Source organism: Caretta caretta, chromosome 8 (genome assembly GCF_965140235.1).
Source record: "Caretta caretta isolate rCarCar2 chromosome 8, rCarCar1.hap1, whole genome shotgun sequence".
Lineage (NCBI taxonomy): Eukaryota > Metazoa > Chordata > Testudines > Cheloniidae > Caretta > Caretta caretta.
The window spans coordinates 44,824,314-44,851,796 of record NC_134213.1 but is presented as its reverse complement, the minus strand read 5'-3'; the positions used below and the strand labels follow the sequence as shown (position 1 = coordinate 44,851,796).

The 27,483-nt window shown below is 43.6% G+C and overlaps 1 protein-coding gene across 4 annotated transcripts in view; it reads right to left on the bottom strand.

The window, feature by feature from the left end:
* NOTCH2 (notch receptor 2) overlaps window positions 1-26,796 on the bottom strand; it is a 131,066-nt gene extending 104,270 nt beyond the window's left edge. The window contains exons 1-2 of one of the 4 annotated variants that reach the window (XR_007358112.2): window positions 26,262-26,793; window positions 5,237-5,318 (exon numbers count right to left, since the gene is read on the bottom strand). Coding sequence is in view for 3 of the 4 variants with exons in the window: in XM_048861936.2 (XP_048717893.2) it covers window positions 5,237-5,318; window positions 26,262-26,337 (158 nt within the window). In the remaining variant the exon portion in view is untranslated. Of the gene's footprint in view, window positions 1-5,236; window positions 5,319-26,261 lie in introns of all 4 variants that reach the window. The other 3 variants (XM_048861936.2, XM_048861935.2, XM_048861934.2) reach the window with 3 other exon arrangements.
* Between the last annotated feature and the right edge of the window lie 687 nt (window positions 26,797-27,483).

Sequence of the window (27,483 nt, the reverse complement as noted above, 5' to 3'; positions counted from 1 at the left end):
GAAGGGGGTAGATCAAAAATCTCATCCTGAGAGGGAAAGGCCACCCCCTATTCTGAATTCAAGTTTTAAGCGGATGTTTTCCGCTGATTGATCTGGGACTGACCCTGGCCCCTGAAAGCAGGTCCTGTGAAGACATCCACTTCAGTTCATGGAGCTCTTCTTTGTAGGCTGGGCCCTGCAGGCATTCTGGGGCACTATCTCTCAGCCCAGGTGGTCCCTGCAGCTGGAATCTGATTGAGAAGAGCCAGCTAAGAAGGGCCTACTTGAAATAAGAGCTGGCCAAAGTGCTGGAGAAGAGGATGGGCTAAATGAATTCAGATTGGCCTGGAAACCCCTTACCACCATCCTGTTGCTCCACAGGACCCAAGCTGCTTTTAAGTCCTTCCACTGAGCTTGAAGGCAGGAGGCAGTGCAGCTTCTATCCAAGTTTTTGATTTGCATATAACCACAGAATTCAGCTTATGGTCAACATACCATCCCGCCCCAAGCAGAGGCAGGGGTAGGACATGGCATTGCACAAAACTTGGCAGCTGTGTTGGGGAGGTACCTGGCATTTGCTCAGGGCCTGGGGCTGCTGGGGAGGTTACTGTGGTGAACAGTGTGATGGCGAGCCTGTGGCTATTGTTGCATTTTTGATCTTGTGGGTCTGGCAAAAGTCAGAATTCAAAAGAGACAGAAATTGGCTAAAAGTCTTTAAAAGTTTTTTTTGGTCTATCCTCTGGTTTATGAACATGCACACCCCAACCCTCTGCCTACCCCTAAGTGCATACAAAGTGTACAAAAATGCAGGCCATTGCACAAGGCCCTGTACAAATTTAGCAAGATGCCCCCTTCTTCCACAGCACTTCTAACAGCTGCATTCATTTCACTGTCTGTTCTGAAAACTCAGGTCAGTGATACCCTGAACAATACTTTATAATTTAGGCTGTAGGCCTCTTTAGTGGAGTTCTTTGCTGTCTAGGCAAGTGCATTACTACTTTTTACAGCTTCTTTGATTTCTAACTGTGTCAATAAAATCCATTTGAGAAAAATATTTCAGTATTTAAGAAAAGACACCTCAGAAAGAAAATTAATTCTGACCTCAGGATAGACAGAAACAGGAGGGAGGAATTTGCCTAACTACAAAGTCAAGGATAAAGGAGATTAGAAGCACCATCAAACAGTGCCATAAGAAAACTGGCACAGTGGGAACGGAGCTACCCAAAGCATATATAAACCAGTCACAAGAGCCGTATGCTTTAACAGAATATACAGGATCCAACACGGCTTTAACATCAGGCGCAAGATCTCCATCCCCACCCTGAAAGAATTAACCGCCAGAAGTTGGCCACGTTAGAGAAGACTTTTTCTAACCTAAATCCAGGTCTCTTTTTAAGCAGGACATGGACAGTACAGAATTACCATTCTGATGACAGTGGTTTCAGTACTAAGCTGTCATTTTCTAGCTGCTTTGCCAAGCATTTAGACTAGTTATTTTGCTTATGAACATTTTAGTCGAACCCAATTTTTATTCAGTGTATATCTACCTATGATGTATGGGGCTTCTACTTCATCTGTCCATTTGTTCCTCACGGATAGTAATTTAAAGCTGTGGTTGTTTGCAATACATCTGGGTGGTGGTGGCTTTAACCATTTATTTGAAAAAAAAATGTATGATTTAAAGCTGTATATAACTCTTGCTATTGCCTTTCTTCTTTCTGGGAAAAGTCCACTGCAGGCCCTAAATCTTCCCCTACTCCCAGCCTTAACAAGTTAGTCTGATAACACACTGGAACAAACAACTCTGTGGAGAGAAGAAAGAGGAAGACAGCCTCTCATTAACTTATTGCCAAACAGAGGAAGTACTGCAGCAAACTCAAAAAACACAACCAAGTGGGAGGGGTGGGGATTTAGCTAACTAGTGAGTGACACTGGAGAGCTCACAGTCAGCCCACAGTCAGCCCACTTGCCCTGGTCTGAAAGCTCAGCTTCCTGAACACAATGTTTCTACTCTTGCAGCTATAAAAATATTTCAGAAAATAGTTTAGGTTGCCCCAGCAGATGGGAAGTTCCCCTATTAAAAGTTCCCCATAGTTATTGCAAAGGAAAACAGGATGCTAACAGCCAACATGGAAATTCCACCTTAAAGGACTGAGTTTGAGTTTTCTGTTACATTTCCTTCCTCTCTGCAAAGAACAAACCATTCAACCAGAACTGGAAATTTGGTGCAAGGTCATACAGGTGTCAGAACTTGCACGGCATGTCTTCAGTTTTCATTGGTGCCTTTAGAAGGATTGAGCTGTGAGACTGGGAGTAAGGAACGATTGGGCCTGCATTAGACTTTTACCAGAAAAGAAGGCAGGCAGCAGCAAGAGTTACAAACACCTCTAAATCATACATTTTTGTCAAACGATTAAAGCTACCACCAGCCAGAAGTATTGCCAGCAATCGTAGCTTTAAATTACTTGGGTGTCCCTCTTGAAACACCTGCTTGACAGTGAAGTGAGCAACAGCTGGATTTAGTAGAACAACCAACAGCGTCAAAATCTTAAATGAGAAATTTAAAGTAGCTAAGTTACCAGGTGTATTGAAAACTGTCATATAGTCAAGAACACGATTAATAGGACTATATCAAGATGGAGACGTTTGTAACAAGGTACAACAGGGACCAGTGTTGGAATCAGTTTTATTTAACACCTTTATTATGATCTACACACCTCGACAGACACCTGATTAATAAATTTACAAGTGGTGCTGATTGGGAGCAATTGCAACACCAGTCACAAGACAGAAACAAAGTTATTTAACAGATAAGGAGAGAAAGTAAGCTTTAGCTCTAAAAAATGTCACTCATACATCTGGGGCAAATAATCGAAAGCATGGAAACAGAGGTGAAAGTAAGAGGGTACGCCCCAGTACGGCATACCGGCAAGAGCCAGTGCACCGTACTGGGGCAGCCCGGTTTCCCCAGGGGGCAATTTAAAGGGCCTGGGGCTCCATGGGGCTCCCAGCAGTGGCTGGAGCCCCAGGCCCTTTAAATTGCTTCCAGAGCCCCGCTGCTGGAGCCCTGGGGTAGCGGCGGCGGGGTTCCAACAGCTATTTAAAGGGCCCAGGGCTCCCCTGCTTCTACCGCCCCGGCCCTTTAAATAGCCTCCGGAGCCCCGCCGCCTCTACTCCAGGGCTCCAGAGGCTATTTAAAGGACCAGGGCGGTAGAAGCAGGGGAGCCCCAGGCCCTTTAAATAGCTATTGGAGCCCCAGGCTGCTGCTGCTGCTACCCCGGTGGGGGAGGGGGAGCACTTATTTTACAGGGTGGGTTGGGGCTGGCTCTGACCCCCCCTCAGCCCCTCCCCTTCTGCCTTAGGCCCTGCCCCTTCCGGGGGCCAGAGCTGGCCCCAGCGTACCGGTAAATCACTCAACTTACTTTCACCCTTGGATGGAACGGAGAAACTTGGAAAGCAATAAGGGTGAAAAACCTAAGAGGCGATAGAGGACAGCAAGTGTTAGCATGCAGTGCATAATGGCTGCAAAAAAAACCCCATCAATTTGTAACTGAAAAGGCATCCCAGTATAGGGAGATTAGGATTTTCCCTCTACACATCTCAGGTGCAATTTCACAAAATACTGCTTTCAGTTTTGGGCACCCTATCAGAAGAAAGATACTGACAAGTTGACGGGACTTTAGAGATGGGTTACAAACATTCAGGGGCAGGAGGGACTGATTTATGAAGAAAATGTTGAAAAGAGCTAAATACGAATAGCTGGTTACTTAGCCAGCCTAAGTAGGTGGGATGAAATCTACAAATATTTGAAGAATGTAAGCACCAAGAAGAGAGGATTTCAATGTGCTACAAAATGGTACTACTAACATTAATGAAGTAAGCAAGGCTTGAAAAATCCATTTACCACAGGCAAATGGGAAGCTGACTTTAGCAAATGAGGATGACCAACACCATCAACTGCTGCAGAGGTGAAGCTTGCTTTTAAAAAATGTCCATCCTTGTAGTTGCAAAGTTAACCTACCAAAAGTGAGTTGTGTTCAAACAGGTGCAATGTCATTTTCCAGAAACTACAGACGGCTCCAGTGCACCTGTTGCAGTTTAGAGATTTTCCATACAGTAGCAAAAAGCAAAGTCACATTTATAACAAGGCTGCATGAATTTGCCAGGAAACCAACCCTATGAGCTAGGAAATACTAGGTGGGTTCCTGTGACCCAGTGCTGAATGGGGCTTTTTACTCCCACTCAGATAAAGAGGTGACAGAACCTATGGTGGTTGGCACCAGAGTTCAGAGGAACCCTGCAAATAGCTAAGTTTGGCCTGGATTTTGAGCTGTGAGTTCCTTTTGTAAATAAAGCCAAGCTGCTGGAAGAGGAGTGAGTTCTCACCTGCTACAAGTTACAGATGTTTTGGAGCAGGATAGGGAAATCTGCCCATAAGGTTCATCACTTTCACAGCCTCTATTCCTAACTTAATGTAAAGAAGTCAAACTATCAAGGCCCAGTCTAAGAACCTGGACAAAAACTAACAGGTTTTTAAGTTAAACATTAAGTTAAGGGTAAACTGCTAGCCAGAAAGTCCCAAGCTACGCTTTAGAGCAGTGGTCCCCAAACAGTGGGGCACGCCCTGGAGGAACGTTCAGGAGCGTGTATAGCAGGGCCTGGGCCAGCTCCCATGGCGGGGTGTGGAGGGAGCGCCACTCAGTCCTGCTCCACCCCAGCCCAGCTCTGCCCCCAGCCCAGCTCTGCCCTGGCTCCTCTCTGCCCCCAGCCCAGATCTGCCTTTATTCCCTGTCCGGCTCCAGGCCAGATCTGCCTCTAGCCCCAGTTCTGCCCCCAGCCCAACGTCCTCTGCTGACCCAACTGTGGAGTAATGGGGAGGAGGGGCACGGCCAGATTTATAATTGGTAAGGGGGCAGGGGGAGATAGGAAAAGTTTGGGCACCATGGCTTTAGAGACATGCATCACCCAAGTATGAGGACACATTCAGACAGTGCTCAAAGGAGAACCAGAGTAATGCAAGGAACTATTTTCAAGAGCTCGGTAACAAGTCTTTCCATCTCTAATCTCTATTTTTCTGTTCTTCCACAGGTACGCAGCCTATAATCCAAAGGCAACCATGGGTTTAAAGATTCTTCATGTCAATCAAAAATTCACACTAAGCCTGAACCTGGCTACAGCCTTTGGGTTGTTTTCTTTATGTGTTAGAACTGGATTGAAAAGCAGAGGAGAGGACAGGATTAAAGTAAAGCTTACTTACTTGCAGTATCCTGTGCCATTGCGATAGGAGATGCATTTTCCTTCATTGATACAAGGCTTAAAATCATCTAGGCACTGTAAAGCTGAAAGAAAAGCAATGGAGAGTTAAGCCAGTAATCATCATACATCATAGCAGTATTAAAACACTGAAGTGTTTAATATTTAAAACTTCAAAAGTAGCCCAAGAGATTGCAAAAAGAATCAAATCCACAATGCTTGTGTAGTGGAGCAACATAGGGGGAACTAAAAACATCTAGTTTCTCTTAACAGACAGACTTTCAAAACAAAGCACAGTAACTTTAGCAAACAACAAAGACAGTAGCATTACTTCAATGTATAGGACACAGTGGTTTCAAACTTTACACCTTGGGTTTGGAGCCACCCTTAAATAAAACAGCTCCTGATGAACTTTCTACTTAGAATATCCTGCACCACACTCTTTTTCCATCCCTTCTTTCCAATCTCTAGGGACATATGCATTAAAAGAGAGGCTCTGTTCCTCAATATCTCACATACATTTGCTACTCTCCAAATTAATCCAGAAATTGCTAAAACATCACAGTTAATGTGGCAATTATGATTGATCAGAAGATTATGGCTGGGAGATAAACAGGAGCAGATTAGCTCTTAAGAAACAAAGATTTGTATAACAGAATCTACATACTGAGAAGGAAAGACATTCTGTAGACTGAATTTAGAGACTTTTTAGCGAGGCATCAAACATGGTCTAGTGCAGGTATCTCAAACTCAAATCACCACGAGGGCCACATAAGGACTAGTACATTGGCCTGAGGGCCGCATCACTGAAACCTTTTCATACAATAATACAAAAGCATAGTAAAAAATGAAGAGTAATATAGTATGATATTAAAAGTCAATGTATTAACTTTTTTAAAACTGTAATGTGAAGAGGGGTTTTAATAAAATATAAACACCTGTAACTATTCCTTATGTGGTCAGTAACACTGATGACGATCAACATAGCTGCAATGGCAGGAACTTTTAAAAGTAACTATGCATACAAAATACATTGCCACTTTTAACAAAAATTCTTCCCAACTACTCACAGCAAAGAATCATACATGCTGAACTTCATACCTCAGGCTACTCGTCTAGTCCCTGAGGCCCCGCCCCTTCCCACCCCAATTCCAACCCCTTCCCCAAATCCTCGCCCCAGCACCACCTCCTCCCCTGAGCGCGCCGCATCCCCCCTCCTGCTAGGGAGGGGGGAGGAGGGAGCTTGGCTGCTGGTGGAGTAGGCGACTATGGCGGGCCACAGGAAATAACTCCACAGGCTGCCTGCAGACCGTGTGTTTGAGACCCCTGGTCTAGTGGATAAGGCACTAACAGAATAAGGAGACCTAGGTTCTACTCCTGGTTTTGTCACTTGCCTGCTAGATGGTCTTGAGCAAGTCACTCCACCTCTGTGCCTTTTTTACCCCCACTTGTCCCCAAGACCTTTGTCTGCCGTGTCTATTTAGACTGTCAGCTTAAGGATACTGTGTGTTTGTAAAGCACTAAACATCATTGATCTTGGTCGAGGCCTCTAGGAGCTTCAGTAATATATTGCCCCGTCTCGCACTGCTATTCTAATCTACAGACCCATGTGTTCCACAGGCTGCAGGACAGGCAGCCCCTTATTTCAGTTTTGCTTTTGTTGATTTGTATCAAATCCTGAACATTTAACTTCAGCTTCTGTATTTGGATTACTTGTTGTTGAGTGAAGCAGACACCTATATTCAGGAGTAATTTGATAAAACAGAGGTGGAGGGGGAGTCCTTGTCCAACCAGCCCTTAGGGTCTGAATTCTGGACACGAATTTCTCCAACAAGGAACGGAGCTACTGGGCTGCCCCAGACACAAAGCAACAGAGGCAGAGGTATCAGGCCTACTAAAGTTTCTCAGCATCCAGTTCCAGTTACATCTGCAAACCAGACAAACTCAGAAAGGACTGCAGTTACTATATCAGGCTTGAAATGTTATTTCTCAACAATCCTTGAGCGTGTAAATAATTCATATACCCTATGAGGTTTGTAGGAACACTGTACACTTGCAGCCCCAAGAAAATAAAATAAAACTAAGTCCAATATCTAAAGCTACAGCAATTCTATTCCTCACAAAATGTGAATGCCTGTTTCTTATTAACTTGATTTCAGAAAATGAGGCACTTAGAGACAGTACAGCCTCTGCTCAGTAGTCAGGAAATGAACAAAATTCCTCTCTGAGCCCCTTAGGATAACCTATTAGGTCAGGGTTACTAGGCAACAAGAGCTTTAACATAGATTTACAACAATTATTTTCCAGCAACTGTCAAAAAAGTTCAGTCCGATTACAATTTGCACCCATGACCTACTCTTCCTCCAATTACCAGCAACATCCATAGCTCCTACATAGTAAATGGCCACATAACCCACACCCCACAGTTATATTTACAACTTCACCAGTACTTGCAAACAGATTTCCATATTCACTTTGAAGCCTTGTCACTACAATGAAAACTGACTATTTGACTTTTTGTAACCCACTCAAAAGTGTAACTAGCATTTGGCCACCAATATAGACTTAACTTTCAATAGCATCTTGGCATGGCCAAGAATAAGGAAATAAGAGCTTGACTGCATTCAGCTTTTCTATAAAGACCCTGCAGACCCGTGAAGCAAAGTACAGCAGCACAGGCAAAGAAGAGTAGATTCTTACAGTAGGAAGAAGTATGTGCAGCCTCTGTCCCAGTTTATCAGCCCAAAGACTGGTACAGAAGGAAAATGATTAAGTCCCTCTGTGTTCTCAACAAAATAGCATCACCTTGAACTGCTGCCTAGCAGATCATTAAACCACTGAGGGTTATGTTGTCAGATTCAATAGTTGTACAAATTGGACAGTACAAATCAAGCATTTAACTGTAGTACATGATAGTGCATGATAACCCAATACTCACTAAACAGAAGTGAAAGCGACTACTTTGTGTACTTCCTTCAGCTTGGACAATTAAAATAGACTATACAAAAAGATTAAACAAAAACAATCAAATGTAAATAAGATTAAAATTGTTCCAATTACATTACAAATATCTAAAATTATTGAAAGAGGTACTCAATTAAAAAGCTAAAATAATTTAACCTGAAAACATTCTTTTAAATGCACAAGGGAAATTAGAGTCTATGGCTCCCCTAGCAAAATTAGCTTCTTCTCTGTGCAAGCACTGCTAAAATTACCATGAAATGCAGGAAGACAATTTAAATAATGAACACAAAGAAATAAGCAACTTCAGTTACTTTGTTTACATCAAAAGCCATATCTAGGCTACCTTACCAAGCTATGCACAAGAGTCAGAAAATAAAAGTAAAGCTTCCAATAAACATTATATTAAGGTTATGCTAAACATTGAGTTAACTGAAAATTTACTGTATGCTCAACATGAAGGAAGAGGGTATTATCTGGAAAGACAAAATAGACTGACCAGACCTTTCTTCTAAAGTTGCACACGGACCAAGTGGATCAAACAAGGTTTTTGAGTCATGTTGTCACTGATTCTTACCCCTTGTCTCACAAGATACCTCCTGCCTTCATTAATCATTAGGTTAGTATATAACTGATCTGCCTCTTCAGCCTGAAAGAGCTTGCAACTTATCCAAGGAGGCTGCTATGACTTCATCTACTTTTCTTTTGTCAGAAAATCTGTTTTCTTAGAGTACATCTTCACGGCAGCATTCACTTGGGTGATAGGCGGCTGGGTGTGAGCAGCCACAGTACAAAGCCACATCTGAATTACTGTGTCCTCACTGGTGCTGTGCTTACCCCTGTGTGTTGCTAGGACTGCCGGGCACATCCCTAAGAGAATTAGAGTATGGCTATTAAGGGAAGGCTTTCAGCGGGCATCTAAATGCCATACTTGGAGACAAATGAAAAGGCACTCATAGCTGGCTGAAACAGAGGTATCATGATGGGGTAATAAGATCAATAAACTCATAAGAACAGCCATACAGTGTCAGACCAATGGTCCACCTAGCCCACTATCCTGTCTTCCGACAGTGGCCAATGCCAGCTACTTCAGAGGGAATAAACAGAGTGGTCAGTTTAGATGAGCTATTACCAGCAGGAGAGTGAGTTTGTGTGTGTATGGGGGTGGGGGGGATGTGAGAAAACCTGGATCTATGCAGGAAATAGCCCGACTTGATTATGTAAAGAGTTGTCACTTTGGATGGGCTAGCACCAGCAGGAGAGTGAATTTGTGTGGGGGGGTGGAGGGTGAGAAAACCTGGATTTGTGCTGGAAATGGCCCACCTGTTGATCACTTTAGATAAGCTATTACCAGCAGGACAGTGGGGTGGGAGGAGGTATTGTTTCATATTCTCTGTGTGTATATAAAGTCTGCTGCAGTTTCCACGGTATACATCTGATGAAGTGAGCTGTAGCTCACGAAAGCTCATGCTCAAATAAATTGGTTAGTCTCTAAGGTGCCACAAGTCCTCCTTTTCTTTTTAGGTAATCATCAAGTGATCCATCCCCTATTGCCCATTCCCAGCTTCTGGCAAACAGAGGCTAAGGATACTTCAGAGCCTGGTTTGCATCCCTGCCCATCCTGGCTAATAGCCATTGATGGACCTAGTCTCCATGAACTTATTTAGCTCTTTTTTGAGCCCTGTTATACTCTTGGCCTTCACAACATCCTCTGGCAAAGAGCTCCACAGGCTGACTATAGATTAAAAAAGGGACAAGTCAAATACAAACATAAAATGTAAAAGAGTAGTGAAATGTAAAACTGTTAAAGATTGCTGAATTCAGGCAATCAAAATCTTTATGCGTCCAACTATAAGGCACCTTGGGGGAAATTATAGAATATGTTGAGGCTATCATGGCAAGGTTAACTCAGGAATAGTTGATAGACATAGAAAGACCAATAAAGAAAGGTGGTCACAGAAGCTATTAAAATCAAAGCCAACACAAAAATCCCAGGACAAGAGTGGTTTTCAGTAGAGTTTTATATGATGACAGATATTAGATATCACTACAGGTAAGCCAACCATGCTAATGATTTCTCAGAGTAAGGAAACTCCCACTATAATGAAAGATGGTATAAGAAATAACAACAAAGCTGCAAAGACAAACTACTACACATGATTCATTTAAACCAATTTTGGTTCTCAATGTACAAAATATTTTCAAAGACTAGCCAGAATAGAAACAGTCCTGCCTCAATTAATACACACTGATCAAACAGGTTTCATCCATAACATACAACTGAGTGATAACAGACAAGTCATAAGAGTAATTCATGATAGGCAGAACGGAACAACCCAAATAAAGGTCTGCTGTTAACCTTAGAAGCTGAGGTGTCCTTTGATAAAGTAGAGTGGCCTTTCCTAGAAACATTGTTATCAAGGATGAGTTCTGGAAGCAATATGAAGACATGGATAAATATGACTCCCCTTCTACTGGGACAAAAGTTAATAGGGTACACTCCCAAGAACTCGAACTACAAACAGGAACCAGACAACGCTATCCTCCTTCTTTATGGAACTCCTGGCACAAAGTATATGGCAGAATAGCAGCATAACAGGGGTTAACAATTAATAAAACAGAACATAAAATTGTGCTGCATGCAGACAATGTGATACTAATAGTTTCCAATTTTAGTGCCACCTATGGCTTACATTCTGAAAAATTAATGAATTAAGGGATATATGAGGCTATACAATTATTATATATATACACACATACACACACACACACAGATAGAAGAATCTATGATGAGAAAGCTACAAGATGTATTTGAGTTTGTTATCTAAACAAAATATTTAATAGTCAATCTCTCTCCTATCCTCAATCAGCATATGAATTTTTCCTTACATTATTTCAATCTGAAAAATATACATGTCTTGGATACATACCAGCCATTACAATTAATTATGCCATAATGAAATTTCCCACTTAAGGCTCTAACCAATACGGATACCAAAAAGAACGTGAGTAACGATAATAAATATCTCCCTCTTGTCTAGTGTTTTTCATCAGCAGATCTCTAAGCACTTCACAAAGGAGATCAGTATCATTATTACATTTATAGATAGGGAAACTAAGGCACAGAGAGAAGACGACACCTGCCCAAGGTCATCCAGCAGGCAGAGACAAAAATAGACCCTCGGTCTTCTAAGTCCCAGGCCACACTGCTGCTTTGTATGGTCCAATAAGTTCCCAAAAAAAAAAAAGAAAAAACTCTATAGACCCACTCGAAGAGAGACTGGCAGTACCAAATTTATTAAAATACCATTGAACAGCTAAATTAAAGTTATCAGCCTTGTACCATGCTGACCCCAGTAAACATGGGGTGGAAATCAAACAGGACTTTAAAAATAAATGTAGTGCATTGATTTTTTACCTGAGAAATAGAGACTAACACAAAAAGAAAAATATCCACGTCCCATGGTGACAACTGTGGATACGGAATTTGATATAAACAGGTAGACCCTGCCGTCCCCACTTACAGCCATCAGAAACAATCTAGAATTTCAAGGATTATGTAATCCAATAGATAATAAATAGGAGGGAAAAGGGTACACACAACCATCAGAGAGCTATTCTATAATAAAATTATGGATATTAATACCATTGAAGAACTCATGGGGAATATTATTATACCAGTCTGGGCTTATTTGTTACTAAGGCATTACATGAAATTCTATTTAGGAAGCCCAAGTTTCAGGAGACCATGAGCAAGGATAGAAACACTGATTTTGGGAAAAGACCTCTGAAACAGCCTGGGATAACACAAAAGGTATAATGCTGGTTATCTCCACATGGTATAAGGAAAAATTACTGATGGATCTAGAACAGTGGTTTTCAACCTTTGGTCCACGGACCACTGGTTGTTCACAGACTATGCCTAGGATTTCCAAAGGGGTCCACGCCTCCATTTGAAAATTTTTAGGGGTCTGCAAATGAAAAAAGGTTGAAAACCTCTGATCTAGAAGATAAGACTACCTCTACAGAAAAATGGAAAGAGCATCTAAAATAAATATCACTTTGGAAGAAAGGGAAAATATCTGGAGAAAGGATCAATACCTTATCTATTTGTGTATACAAAATATTTTACCAATGGTACATCACTCCATTTAAGTTAAGGAAAATATATAAAAAAGGAGCCAAATGCTGAAAAAGATATGAACGAATGGGGACCTCTCTGCATAAAGGGTGGGAATGCCCTAAAATTTAGAGAAAAAAACAGAAATAGAATTTAAGTTAACTAGTTAGGCTATCCACAAAACCCATGGTAAATCTATCAGATTACAGTACAAAGAAGAGTATTGACTCTGGGAAGGGCCCATCGATAAACAGAATTATTACTAGCAGCCAGATGGTGAGATAGTTCACTTTTGGAAAAGGACAGCTCCTCCAACAGTAGTGGCATGGAGAAATAAAGTACAGAAAATTCTTTTAATGAGAAAATGATAGCCTTATATCAGGATGAAGTCGATTTTATAATTACTGGTTACCATTTTGGGAATCTGAATAAGCAAAATACAGGTAAGGTGTTGCCAAAATGCAAATGAGTCTTTAAAGGCAGCAGACATTGGTTATGATAAGACTTGTTAATACTTGTATGAAAAGTTCATGTATGTTAATAATGACAATAAAAAGTTTTTGAAGAGGGAAAGGCCTTTTAAATCAAACTGATTAAACTTTGTTTTGCTTCTGTAGAGACTTATTTAACTTCAGTGATTAAAAAAGGATTAATTCACTCAAAACGTTAAATATTCCACATCTTCAAATAAGGTATTAAGAGCTCACAACGTCCCCTAGACCTCCCACTAATCCTCCAACAAAACCAGGAAGATTAGACTTTATACTCCTGATAGTTCTATGGAAAAACAAGCAGAATGCTAATTAAGAAGCCATTCCAGGCATTTTTATACCCTAAAGCAATAAAAAGACCACAAGCCCAGTATTTTCAAATTTTTTCATCTCAATTAACATAGCAGAATGCGACTTCCTCCCACTGTGTTGATCTTCCTGGCTTCTTATGTTACTGTGGGTGTAAGGTTTTAACACCTTTAGATATATCCACAGCTTATCTAGCTAAGACCAAGAGGAAACCATGAATCAGACGAGAGAAGTACTCAGATCCTTGCATGGAAATTGGTAAAGCCCCAGCAACTTTCTTCACTATAGGTGGTTTGAACTGAAGGATAAACTAAAGATCCTCAGCAGGGCACTAAGTCCTCATTTCTAGAGAAAGCTACTATGGTGAGATTCTGTACATGGGAAAAAAAAGCTTGCAATACAAGACACTCCCAAGGTATAAGCTTCCACAACACTGGAGAAAACTCCATGAAACTAACTGTTCTCAGATATGTTGAAACCACTGCCCATGGACATCAGGAGCAATATCTCACAGTGAAGTTTCCTCTACACTGTTCATCCCCTTGATCACTATCAGGCTTCAGCAAGTTCATCTGGATGTCCTTACAAAGAGCAATACTATTCCCGCACCCACACCAACATTACATGAGACTGATCAATAAGGAAGGGGTGTAGCTACAGGTGGGCTGGAATTAGCACCGAGGCCCACCCAATCCGAGCCTGAGGTATGTCGGAGGCATACTCATGCTAGCTCAATGAAAAAAATAAAACAGAATACAGCCACGGAAGTGGTAGGAGGGACTGGTCACCATAAGTCCATGCCCGTTTGAGACACTGGGTACATACTTGGGGTAGCTAGCCCCGCCTGCTGCTCATGATGCCTTGGCTACACGTCTGTTTTTAGGCACTGGCCCAAGCAAAGCTAGTGCAGTTACATCTATGCAAGCTCGGACTCAAACCCCCAGCTTGAATGTAACCAGACTTTATGGGTATGTCGACACCACGTTCATGCTTCCAACTGCAATAGATGGACTTGTGCTAGCTTTGCTTGAACTAGCATGCTAAAATAGCTGGCTCTGAGTCCAGGTAGGTTTGTACTTGGTGGCTAGTTAAAGTATAGCTAGTGAGTGTCTGTTTAGTTCAGCTGGTAAGCAGAAGCATGCTCCCAGCTGCAGCACAGACATACCCCAGGGCTCTCTTCCCATCCCAGGACTCTCCCTTGGTCGACGAGCCTGGCTGGGCTGAGGGGGGCTCCACAGTGCGACTGGCAGAGAAGATGCAGAGCCAGGGCAGGAAGGAGCCTCTATCTGACTTCAGGGACAAGGACAGATGGACAATTCCTACCCACAGGCATTGGGGTTGGCGGGGAGGGGCGCAGCATCCATTTATCAGTAAAGTGCGAGGTGAAGACTGGCTGGGGCTTTGGTCTCCAACCCTCCAACAGGGCAGGGATTTATGGTGGGGAAGGCATTTCCCAGCTGGCTACAGGCACAGCAACACAGCCCAGGGCACTTCCCTTCCCCGTCCTCTCTCTACCCACCTTTCTCTCCCCAACCCCTGGCCACCTTCCCAGACCCACCCATGGCTACACCCTGGGGCAAACAGGAGACACACACCCCACCATGAAGGAAAGTGGAAATTCAGTCTCCAAACCTGCAGGCTTGCCCTGAGGACAGATCACTGTCCAGCCACCGTAAGTTGAGCCCACCCTTATCCACACCCTTGCAGTAAGGTACTGAAAGACCATGAGTCCAGTGTAAATACTCTGATGACATTCAGCTGTGAGTTTCCTTCATCAATGCAGCCCATGCCATCACCACAATTTTTCCAAGCACTAGGAAGGTCAGTGAAGAGCAGCTGGCTCAAACGGAACATGGGAAAGACAGAAATGTTACCAGAGAGCGGTAAGAAATTTGAGGAACACGAGAGAACATCAATTCTTCCTTGAACCGAGGAATCCGAACAGTGCTCCTCAAGGTAGCCCTGGGACCCTGCTGGATTTCCCACTGCTCTGAAGCACTCATTGCATTAGAGGCAAGGAACACTTTCTACCATCTGGAGTGTGTTGAGCAGCAAAACTACAGCTGCAGAACACCTTATTAGCGGAGATCAGACAGAGACCAGCCTTACCCATGTTTAAGTAAAAAGCAAGGTTTACCTCTTTGATAAAGAAGGCATTTGTGACGTTGTACTCCATATGTTTATGGAAATATGCTTATGAGTGTAACTATAATGTAACTGGAATATGCTTTATGCAAAAAGTCTCTTGTAAGGTATCATTACAAAGCTTCTGATCTACTGAGTGTGTTCATACTATTTGTATCAATGTATCATTCTTGTATCTAAAACTAGAAATATGAAGCATTACTCTGAGGTCCTATTGTAATTATGCAAAGTGTGGGCCATTAATGGTGGCTTGGGATCTTGATGGCTCTCATTAACTAGAACAACTGGTTGTAAATGGCTCTGTTTACTTGTAAGCCTCCCTGTGTTGTGAGAGCCAGGCCGGAAAGAATGGAGGCTTGGGGTCTCACAGGACATGTGACCATGTTACCCGGTACTGAAATCCATCTTAAACCTGGTGCTTTTCCATTTAGAAGGAGGGGTGGGGAACCAGAGACACAAAAGATTCCCACCTTGTGCCAAAGCTATAAAAGGGGGTGGAACAGAACAAAGGGGGCTGCAGTCATGAGAAATCCTCTAGTTACCACCTGAGCTGGAACTTACAAGAACTGTAGCAGGGGAAAGGATTGGGCCCAGACGAAGGAGGAGTCTGGTCTGTGAAAGAAGCTTATTGGAACGTCTCTGAGGGTGAGATTTACCTGTATTCAGTTTCTTAAATGTATTAGGCTTAGACTTGTGTGTTTTGTTTTATTTTGCTTGGTAACTTATTTTGTTCTGTCTGTTATTACTTGAAACAACTTAAATCCTACTTTTTATACTTAATAAAATCCCTTTTGTTTATTAGTAAACCCAGAGTAAGTGATTAATACCTGGGGGAGCAAACAGTTGTGCATATCTCTCTATCAATGTTCTAGAGGGTGGACAATTTATGAGTTTACCCTGTATAAGCTTTATACAGAGTAAAACAGATTTATTTGGGGTTTGGATCCCATTGGGAACTGGGTGTCTGGATGCTGGAGATCGGTGACTTGCTGAGTAGTTTTTGGTTAAAGTCTGTAGCTTTGGGGGCGTGGACCAGACATGGGTCTGTGTTGCAGCAGACTAGCGTGTCTGGCTCAACAAGGCAGGGTTCTGGAGTCCCAAGCTGGCAGTGGAAAACAGGCTCAGAGGTAATTACAGCTCATCAGGTGACAGCCTCAAGGGGGTCCCTGTGACCGAACCCGTCACAACATTCTTGCAGTAACAGTAGCTTCCCAGGGTGACAAACTGGGTAGAACGAAGAAGAAAACAGCAAAAGAACAATCATGCATCCCAGGAACATGGAAAGTTGAGAGAAAATTGCCCTTTCTCCAATGTACAGTTACCAATGATAGTAGACATTTTACAAAAGCCTAAAATAGATTACGTAAAGGTTTGCCAACAGAAATGTTGAAAGAACTCCAGAGGGATGGAACAGTACAGAGCTGATGCCACAGACTTTCTAAAGAGAAGAGAGATAATTTAGAATTTTCAAGTGGCCTCTTAAAGAAAAATTCTTGACTTCATAGGAAAAGAGCAACAACACTATGGACTTTGCCTATAGTGCATCAAAGGCAAAATTGCTAAAGGACCTTTAAAAGAACCATACTGAGAAAAGAAAAGAACTTGCAGAGGCAGAAATCCTGGTTAGGCCTCATAGATTCAAGAGTCTAAGGGATGAACCTCTGACTACATCTAATGAAGCAAAGGCTTGTCCCACAAGCTCTCAGACTCAAGACCTTAGGTCCTGCAATAATCCCTCTTCAGCCTTCCTCTCAGTCAGAGCCTGAATAATCAGATGCTGGTGAAGACCTATCTTTTTGCCCTCCCAAGTGCAGAACTGGAGACTAATGCCCAAATTCCAGAACTGGAATTAAGGAATTTTTGTTCCCAATTCAGACAGTTCAGTCACTGCCCATGGCATCACTTTAATGATTAAGCTCAAATTAGATATTTTTCATTACTAATCAGAGTACTCATGCCTCATGAGAAACTCAGATCAGAAGAAATGTGATTTGGACCCAGACAGTCACTCCCTCAGTTGTATGAACGACAAACCCCAGAAAGAGCCCCTCCCAAGCCCCTTCCCCCTGCAGCAACAAACACGTGTCCTAACAAAACACCATTCCTACCATCAGATGTAGAACTTCACAAATGTCCTGCCTGGACCAGACTGAAACTAGGGACCTAGAGGTGAGGAACTCCATACCCAGATACCAATTCCATCATGCAGTCATCCTTAGATATTTTATAATTTATATACCATGACTGAACTGTTAGGAAAAGATTTGCTTTTATCATGATGACTGCTTCCCTGAATGGTTTATTTTGTTAAGAATGCAACCCTTTATTAGCTATAAAGAATTAACCATAAAGGTAAAGTTAGAATACACAATGAACTAGGGAGTGAGTTATATGACTACAGTTTCTTTATCAATAGATCCTGTCCTATTGCTGTATCATCCTTACAGCCATTGCTTCCTGCATTCCCATAATTTTCAGACTGAAAGAAGTTCTTCTAATACACAAAGCCAAAACACCATTTAAAAACTTAAAAACCAAAGTTACAACACAATGTATTTGGTTAAAACAGAAAAGCTTTAATAAAGTACCCTCATTTAGTAACTAACATTTTAGTTAATACAATTAAAGATCTAAAGAGAAACTGACGTCTCTATGGAAACTTTGAAAAACGTTTGATATAGAAATAATTATGCTTATGTTGTTCTCTCTAAAATTGTCTGTCATTCTTTAGTGTTAATGTTAAAAAGGATTTATAAGAGTTTCTACCCTCCAGAAAGCATAATCCGATGCTTGTCATCAGCATTATTTCCATAACAACTACCAGTGATGTCGCACATATAGGACTAAGATATCCCGCATGGAAGAAATAGCAGAAGCTAATATACTATTGAGATACAAAGCTCCATTTTCATCCTTATACTCTTAGAGGGCATATGCTCTAGAAATAGAGTATTTTCCAAATAGAATGTTTGATTTTTTTCTGGAGATCTCAGAGGACTGTGTGTTAAGTATGACACAGTCATTGTTCCTTCCAGAGGGGCTTTGACAAGATGCTGCCCTCATGTTGACTTGACTCTAGTTGGCACGATGACCTTTGAATGAGCTCATAGAAACTAAGACTACGTAACTACAAAGGGCTTTTTAACATAGATGCTTTGAAAAGTAGGCTCCCGTTTTCCAGCCTGGGTGACATGCCCTGAGGAGGAGTGTGCAATGCCTCAAAGTTAATGGTCATCACTCCCCACATTCCTTAGATCCATGAATCCTAGCCAACAAGACAAACTTGAAATACAAGGGATTGAAGTGACATGCATCTAAAAATTATGTCCACTGGGTATTTTAGATAAAATTTCCTATTCCAAAAGAAACAAGTGTTCTAAACTCGACTGTTCTCCTTTCACTGCCTCATAACTTGATAAACAATGTACATCCAAATTCCAGCCTCTCAAGATCAATATAACTATGACAACATAGGTTACAGTGCAACACCTTTTAACAAACAAATTCAGCAAGACCATTCACAAGACACAACTGTACTGCTCCCTTTCACAATATGAACATTTTTCTGAAAATAGGATGTTCCAATCCTATGCAACGTCTATGAAAGAAAAGTATCAGTTGATTTATAGTGTTAGTGATTTAAAGACAGCACAAATAAACTACAAAACTGATTAAGTTGACAAGAACTTCCTTATCTAACTAAAGAGACTCAAAAGCCAAAGGCCATCTTCCAAAACCAAGCATAACTTACCTCTTTAGCCTTCCCATGCCCCCTCCAAACTTATGTCAAGAGTTCAAGTCTTGGGATTGTTAGCAAGAGCATTCCAGCGGATATTAAATGCTTAGACGATGCATAATGAGAGAAAGGTATAAGGTAGCTAGGCTCAAATAATGAAGGGTTTTGTAAATCTAAATCATACCTTGAATTGCATCTGGAAATAAATGGATAGCTAATAAAGTCCACAGAAGTGCAAGGATACTACTTAGGCACACCACTCCTAAGTAAGCAGGCCACTAACTCCTGCAATAGCAGAAATTTCCAAATGCCTTCCAGAGAAGCCCCATGGAGAATGCATTGCAGCAGTTCAATCTAGCAGTAACAAAGGTGTTGAGAACTGTAGCATGGTCTGCATCCAAGAGATAAGGATGCAATCTCCCACACAGGAAAAATAAAAATGCCTATGTTCGCCTATTACTTGCAGCTGTTTGATCAAAAAAGGCCCCCAAACTGTGAACATCAGTAACAATCATCAGATATATTCTCTCACTAGAAAGAGCAGATGTTCCTGACATCACCTCCATTTCCCAGAACCTACCATCACTTCAATCTTTTATAGATTGCGCTTCAGCTCAGCCACTCATTCAAGCAGGAAAAGCAAGTCACTACACCACCTGCATTGCATGAAAAGACAGAGCTGAGTAGTCCAGATCATAACATCTATTTCATTCTGCATTAAGCAAAAAGGCTGGCATCAGAAACTTGTGGCTCCTTGCACAAGAACCCTCAAGGCAGTTAAATACCCATCCAAAAATACTTTGTGAGTGGCTCCATTCTTTCCTCACAGTAGTTCCAATTACTTCACTCCCAAGGACCACAAGTGGGTCAACGTTAGAGTTGGTTGGGAATCTGACAAAAAAGCTGATTTGTCAAAACCGAAACATTTGCAGGAAAAGGTCAGTTCTGACAATTTTTTTACTCCATTTTTTTGAAAATTAAATTTTGAAATTGTCAAGACGTTTTGTTTGGACATATTCAAAAAAATCCTGATTATTTTTCAGTTCAAAATAGCTTTTCACTTTGAAGTTTAATAGTAAAAATAAAACACAGAAAACAGTTTACATCAAAGTGACCTGAACCAAAAAAAAATTTCAAATATTCGGTTTGTGAACATTTTTGAAATGTTGACTTTTCAGCCCAAGTTGGGAAAATTTGTACCTAGAAATTTTTCATAGGCTGGGAAAAGTATTTCTTGCCCAACACTGGTGAATATCATCTTATGACCAATGGTATCACTGAAAGATCAGCATCAACAACTAACCTTTATCTATCACTAGGAAGAGCCTCGACCAATAATGCAAGCTCAGTCTGCATACTACATCCAGATCTAAAACTGACTGAGAAATCTAGAAAGTCAGATGACATCAGATGATGCCAGAGTTATTTTTCCCCTCCGCCTTCTTCAACCTTTTCCAGACAGTGAGGTCTAGAGACAACAGTAGTTGGAGAAGTTTAGTGTCAAGAGAGTTTCTTAAGCAAAGGTGGAAGAATCATTAGTTTGAGCAAAGCCAGCATCTTGCAGCCCCACAAGGAGGCATTAGCTATCTCTGAAAATAATGGTCCCAACATCCACCACAGGTTTACAACCAAGGACACTGATCCTTTCAAGGCTGTAATCTCACCTCTCCAATCACTACTGAGAAAAACTGGCCAAAACATACTAAGGAAATAATTTTTGCCTCCAAACATAGCTCTACCATCATAGAGGAAGATAACCCAGTCCAAAATCAGACTAATCCTATCCACAAAGTAAATGGAACATTTCTCCCAGCAGGCAAGTGTTGACTGTTTCCAGGTGTGGGTAAAAAGAAAAAGGAGTATGTGTGGCACCTTAGAGACTAACCAATTTATTTGAGCATAAGCTTTCGTGAGCTACAGCTCACTTCGTCGGATGCATACTGTGGAAAGTGCAGAAGATCTTTTTATACACACAAAGCATGAAAAAATACCTCCCCCCACCCCACTCTCCTGCTGGTAATAGCTTATCTAAAGTGATCACTCTCCTTACAATGTGTATGATAATCAAGTTGGGCCATTTCCAGCACAAATGGAGGGGTGGGAGAGAGAAAACCTGGATTTGTGCTGGAAATGGCCCAACTTGATTATCATACACATTGTAAGGAGAGTGATCACTTTAGATAAGCTATTACCAGCAGGAGAGTGGGGTGGGGGGAGGTATTTTTTCATGCTTTGTGTGTATAAAAAGATCTTCTGCACTTTCCACAGTATGCATCCGACGAAGTGAGCTGTAGCTCACAAAAGCTTATGCTCAAATAAATTGGTTAGTCTCTAAGGTGCCACAAGTACTCCTTTTCTTTTTGCGAATACAGACTAACACGGCTGTTACTCTGAAACCTCTCAGGTGTGGGTAGTTTATATTAATCAGACTACTCAGGGCCCAAGAGTGAAGATGCAAATCTTCACTCTTCACCACACCATGGCATAAAATTGCTCAAGTTCTCGCTTTCCATGCCACAACTGGTCAAACCCCAAGCACAATTTCCACCCCCAGTGTATTAATTTCTTCCATCCACTTCTTTTGTCATGTCATCTGTACAACAAGGTCTTGCTTACAACGCTCCTGCTAATACATCCCAGAATGATGTTTGCTTTTTTGCAACAGTGTTACACTGTTGACTCATATCTAGCTTTGTGATCCACCATGACCCTCTGATTCCTTTCTGTAGTACTCCTTCCTAGACAGTCATTTCCCATTTTGTACGAGTGCAATTAATTGTTCCTTCCTAAGTGGAGTACTTTGCCTTTGTCCTTACTGAATTTTATTCTATTTTCTTCAGACCATTTCTCCAGTTTGTCCAGATCATCTTGAATTTTAATCCTATCCTCTAAAGCACTTGTAACCATTCCCAGCTTGGTATCGTCCTCAAACTTTATAAGTGTACGCTCTATGCCTTTATCAAAATCATTGATGAAGATATTGAACAGAATGGGACCCAGAACTGACCCCTGCAGCATAGGCACTGACTCCAGGGGTGCTCCAGGGCTGGAGCACCCAGGGGGAAAATATAGTGGGTGCTCCAGCCCTGGGATCAGTGCCTCTCCCTCCCGCACAGCACCTCTCACCTGCCAGCAGACCGCACTGATCAGCTCCTCCCCTCCCTCCCAGCACCTCCCACCCGCCATGATCAGCTGTTCAGCAGTATGCAGGAGGCACTGGGGGCAGAGGGGGAGGAGCAGGGACAGGAAGAAGCGGGAGGCAGAACGGGGTAGGAATGGGCAGAGGCAGGAACAGATAGGTGGGGGTGAGAGACTGGGGAGTGGAGTGGGGGCAGGGCCTGGGGCAGAGCAGGGATAGAGCACACCCCACCCCAGGAACAGAGGCAGTCAGCACCTTTGCCCTGCAGGACCCCACTTGACAAGAGCAATGGTCTTAAATTGCAGTAAGGGTGATCTAGGTTGGACATTAGGAAAAACTGAACTGTCAGAGTTGTTAAGCACTGGAATAAATTGCCTAAGGAGGTTGTGGAAATCTCCATCATTGGAAATTTTTAAGAGCAGGTTAGACAAACGCCCACCAGGGATAGTCTAGATAATACTTAGTCCTGCCATGAGTGCAGGAGACTGGACTAAATGATCTCTCAAGGTCCCTTTCAGTCCTACGATTCTATGGCAGGTATCGGCAACCTTTGGCATGTGGCCCGTCAGAGTAAGCCCCTGAAGGGCCAGACCGGTTTGTTTACCTGCTGTGTCTGCAGGTTTGGCCAACTGCAGCTCCCACTGGCCCTGGTTGGCTGAACCAGGCCAATGGGGGCTGCAGGGAGCAGCACAGGCCAAGGGATGTGCTAGCCGCCCTTCCAGCAGCCACCATTGGCCTGGGACGGTGAACCGCGGCCAGTGGGAGCTGCGATCGGCCGAACCTGTGGACGCAGCAGGTAAACAAACTGGCCCAGCCCACCAGGGGCTTTCCCTGGTGGGCCGCGGGCCAAAGGCTGCTGATCTCTGTTGTAAGGCAACCTGTGAGGATGGCATAAACGAATGAGAAATTTAGAATTCGTTGTATTGATAATAAAGAACAAAAGACTGATTAGTGTACTGAAGGCCATCAACAAATTAATCTACCAAAAAGATTGCTTCTCAGAGAGGTATGAAATCCAACAGCAACTATCACTCTCAAGACAACGTGAGCTATATTCTCCATCTGGACCAGAACACAGGTGCAACCTGACCTCTCCCAACAGTCTCAAGAAAGTAATAGTGAAATGATGAAAAATAGTGTGATCTTCAGCTCTACAGACCTGTTCACATTATTTATACCTTAAATATTTACTAAACACATAGTTAAAAAGAGTCAAAGTAATTTTAAGAAGTCTGTGTGCCTCCAAGTAGCTAGAGCTACTGTCTCAATGTGCTGTAATATTTATACTGCTTACTATATTTTTCACTCCATGCATCTGATGAAGTGGGTTTTAGCCCACGAAAGCTTATGCCCAAATAAATTTGTTAGTCTCTAAGGTGCCACAAGGACTCCTCGTTGTTTTTGTCTCAATAGGGGCCTTCAATTTAATAATTGAAGAAACTGTGCTTCTCAAAACCTAGTTCTTTTTGTTCTAGTTTTTTCCTTTAGAAAGCAATGGAAATTACAGCATTTCAGTTGTTTTGTTTTTATTTTGCTAATTTATCAGGTTTTCTTATTTTTAGAGAACCTAACCATTTTCAACTGATTTTCCAATGTTTCCAAATTAAACTAAAGCTCAACCTTTAAATCATTCCTTTAAACAATATATGTTCAAAAAGCAGGGGCTTCCAGATTATTTATTCATTATGTGTTTAAAACACTTAGTGAAATGAAATTACTAGTCTTGTTACTCAAGAGTTTCCTTTAACAAGTTCAACATTCACAGTATTGTACACCAAGCTATGCTCTTAAATACTTTAGATTTAACCTTATTGTGACATAGACATGCCCAGGCAGGTATATTACACCTGTGTCTAACCATCTTCTCGATAATTCATCGTAGGGGGTTGTGCATGGTCTCTGCCAAAAACTAAGAACTAGCTGATTGTCATAGTTATTGCGCATTGTATGGGAAATATTTTAAGAGAGATGTAAAATGTGAACAATTCTGTTCCAAAACTGTATGAGATGAAGCATGTCACTTGAGGAGAGGTGGGTCTCAGAACTAACTCAATCAAGAGTTTCAGAGTAACAGCCGTGTTAGTCTGTATTCGCAAAAAGAAAAGGAGTACTTGTGGCACCTTAGAGACTAACCAATTTATCTGAGCATAAGAAAGCTTATGCTCAAATAAATTGGTTAGTCTCTAAGGTGCCACAAGTACTCCTTTTCTTCAATCAAGAGTGAGAGCAGTCAACAACTTTCAACCTGATCTAACACAGCCCTGTATTTACAGGCTGGACCAAATGCAGACTTGAGCATTTACAAAGGAAAAAGAACCCCAAGATGAGACTGAATAAGGGATCCTCAGGGCTCAGCTGAAGTTAATGAAACACTCTGATTCTGAACAGGGACAAAAGTCTGGAACCGTATCAGAGACAAAGAAAAGGCACAAGACATTATCCATTACAGAGGCAACACTCTGCCAGCGTGAGTGTTTCCTGAAAAGTAGATCCCAACTCTCTAGATTGGACAAGTGCTGTAAGGACTGAACACTGGGAAGAAATACCTTATTAGATGGGAACAGAACTTGTTAAAAATTATAGGCTCGAGATTTGCATTTCATGTAAATCTTGTGTTTCCAATCCTTTTACTTATATCTATTTTGGATCTTTATCTTAGTGTTGTTAAATAAACTTCTATCTGGATTTATTATAGACATGACTTGCCTTGCACTAAAGAAAGTGTTGAACTGAGGTGAAGCTAGTGAACTGGGGGGCACTGCTTCCATGGAGGCAGTGGAATAGTGTACATTGTGCGGGTATCCGGAAGATAAGGAACTGGGCACTTGAGCGTATCAAGGTGGGACACGCTAATTACCAGCCACTAGAGCGAAAGAGTGGGATTCATGAAGCCTGGAGCATTTGTCCTCCCAGTGGTTGGCAGATTTGAGAGAATTTTTCCCATTGGGCACAGACAAGGTTGTCTCATGCTGTAAGCAGGTGGTAGTGATTCATCCTGCTTACACTCCCAATAGTGTCACAACTACAACACGCTAAACACACTAAAGTAAATGAGAACTGAGGGTGCTCAGCACCTCCCAGGACAAACTCCGCCAGAACTGGTTATCTTTGGCCCTCAAGTGGTACTCTGCTCTTCTTCAAGGAGCACCTTAAAGTCAAAATGATTATTTTAATTCCCTGTGTTGCTACCATGAACACCTTAAATTAACAATGGATTAAATTGTTTTAATGGAGCTTTCATTATTTACTCTGCACTTCCCTAGCCAAAATAAGAGACTAGAGTTTTTCCACTTTAGTTTCTGGTCAGATATGCTGCCTGGCTCTCATGCACTGGCATTAAGCAGTTGTGTTTGCTAAGTAAACACTACAGGGACCCAGCCTAGCATCCCAACACAAAGCTGCCCCTATTGATTTTTAGAGTTTCATTAACACATCCCTATTTGTATTGAGGCAGGCTGGCCGTCTTTCTCCCTGCCCCCAGTCTGAGGGGCTGGCAGAGGCAGTGGGTGCTCTCCTCTTTCCGTGAGCATCCCCGCAGGCAGGATGCGGGGACTAGCCTGGGGAGTTTCAGGGATGTTGGTGAAGCCCCATCATACAGTTTCCAGGCCTGGCAGCAACCCCTGGGGCAGGGAGAAGAAGAGGTCAGATTCCAAGGACACAAAGCAGGGGGCTCAGGATGATTGGGGAGGAGTGAGCTCCCCAGAGACCCCCAAACCAAAGAGACCCCAAAGCAATGGGTCAAGATTGAGTCCCCCATAAAGACCGTCCCATAGCACGGGGACTACAAAACACCGGGCGGCGATAGTCCCTAGAGACCTCTGCACCAAAGGGACCCAAAGGCAATGGGGCTGACCCCCCACACTGAGGGGACCCCAGGACACAGGGGAAAGGCTGAGACCCCGCACCGAGGGGAACCCCAGACACTGGAGCAGGGACAGTCCGCTGGGGAGACCCCCACGCTGAGGGGACCCCAGGACACGAGGGCAGGGCAGAGAGACGCCCGCGCCGCGGAGCCCGGCACGGGACAGGCTCAGCCCCCACCACCAGAGACCCCCGTCCCCAGGCAGGGCAGCCGCCCCGTCCCCTCAGCGCGCCCCCTAGCGGAGGCAGCCCCAGCCCCGCACTCACCCGCCGCCGGCTCCCCGCGGCTCAACAACAGCAGCAGCATCAGGAGCGCCCCGAGCGCCGGGCCCTGCTCCCGCATCGCCCCCCGAGCCCGCGCCGGAGCCCGCCCGGCAGCGAAGCGGCGGCTCGGGGGCCGCGCGGAGGGATCTTTCAGCAGCGCTGCGCGCAGGAACTCGGCTTCGCAGGGACTGGCATTCGGCCCTCCCCCGCTTCCTGCGCGGTCGGGCGGCTCCGGCGGCGGGGATCGCGGCGCAGCCCGCCGGGAGCGGCCGCTAGGGGGCTCCGGGCTGGGAGCCGCAGACCCGTGGGCACCCGGCAGGGCGCCCTGTGTGGGGAACTAGACCCCCCCTCCAGCCACGGAGCCCTGTGGGGGAGCGGAGCGGAGCGGGGCGGGACCAGGCGACCCCCCCCCTCCTTCAGCCACGGGGCCCTGTGGGGGAGCGGCGGGACCAGGCGACCCCCCCCTCCAGCCACAGAGCCCTGTGGGGGAGCGGGGGGGACCAGGTGACCCCTCTTCAGCCACGGAGTCCTGTGAGGGAGCAGGGGACGACGACTAGACAGCCCTCCCCCTAAGACAGGGAGCCCTATTGGGGGAGCCAGGTCAGAAGGGAACTAGACAACCCCACCCCCACAGGGAGCCTATAGGGGATAAGGGGAACTAGCTGGCCCTCCCCCAAAGCTAGGGAGTCCTGGGGTGGGGGGTCAGAAGGGAATAGATGGCTGTCCCCCTAAGTCAGGGAGTCCTATTGGGGGGCAAGGGAACCCAACAGGCCAGCTGGACAGGGAACATCATGCTTCCCAGGCTGTGAGGGACTTCACTATCTGCCATGGTACAGCTCCACCTGCCATGGCATGGCAACACAAGCCTTGCCCTCTAGGCCTCATTAGCACCCCTGGCTCTGCAGATTAGGGCATGCATGCTCCAACCCCTGCATCCTCCAAGCATCACCCTGGAGGGTCCAGTCCCTGATCTCTCACAGGATTCCCAGCCCACTGTTCCCAAAGGAACTGTATTCTCCAGCTTACCAGTCCAACTCCCATCTCAGATCAGTGCTCGGCTTTACACACAGCACTTAGACATGTTTACAGTGAAAGTAAGTACAAGTTTATTTAACAATGAGTAGAGATTCAAGTGAAAGCAAGAAGTAGTATTGGAAACACATGGCTACATATAAAATAACACAGTCTAGAGCCTAGATCTACTTAAATAGATACTTTCCTGTCT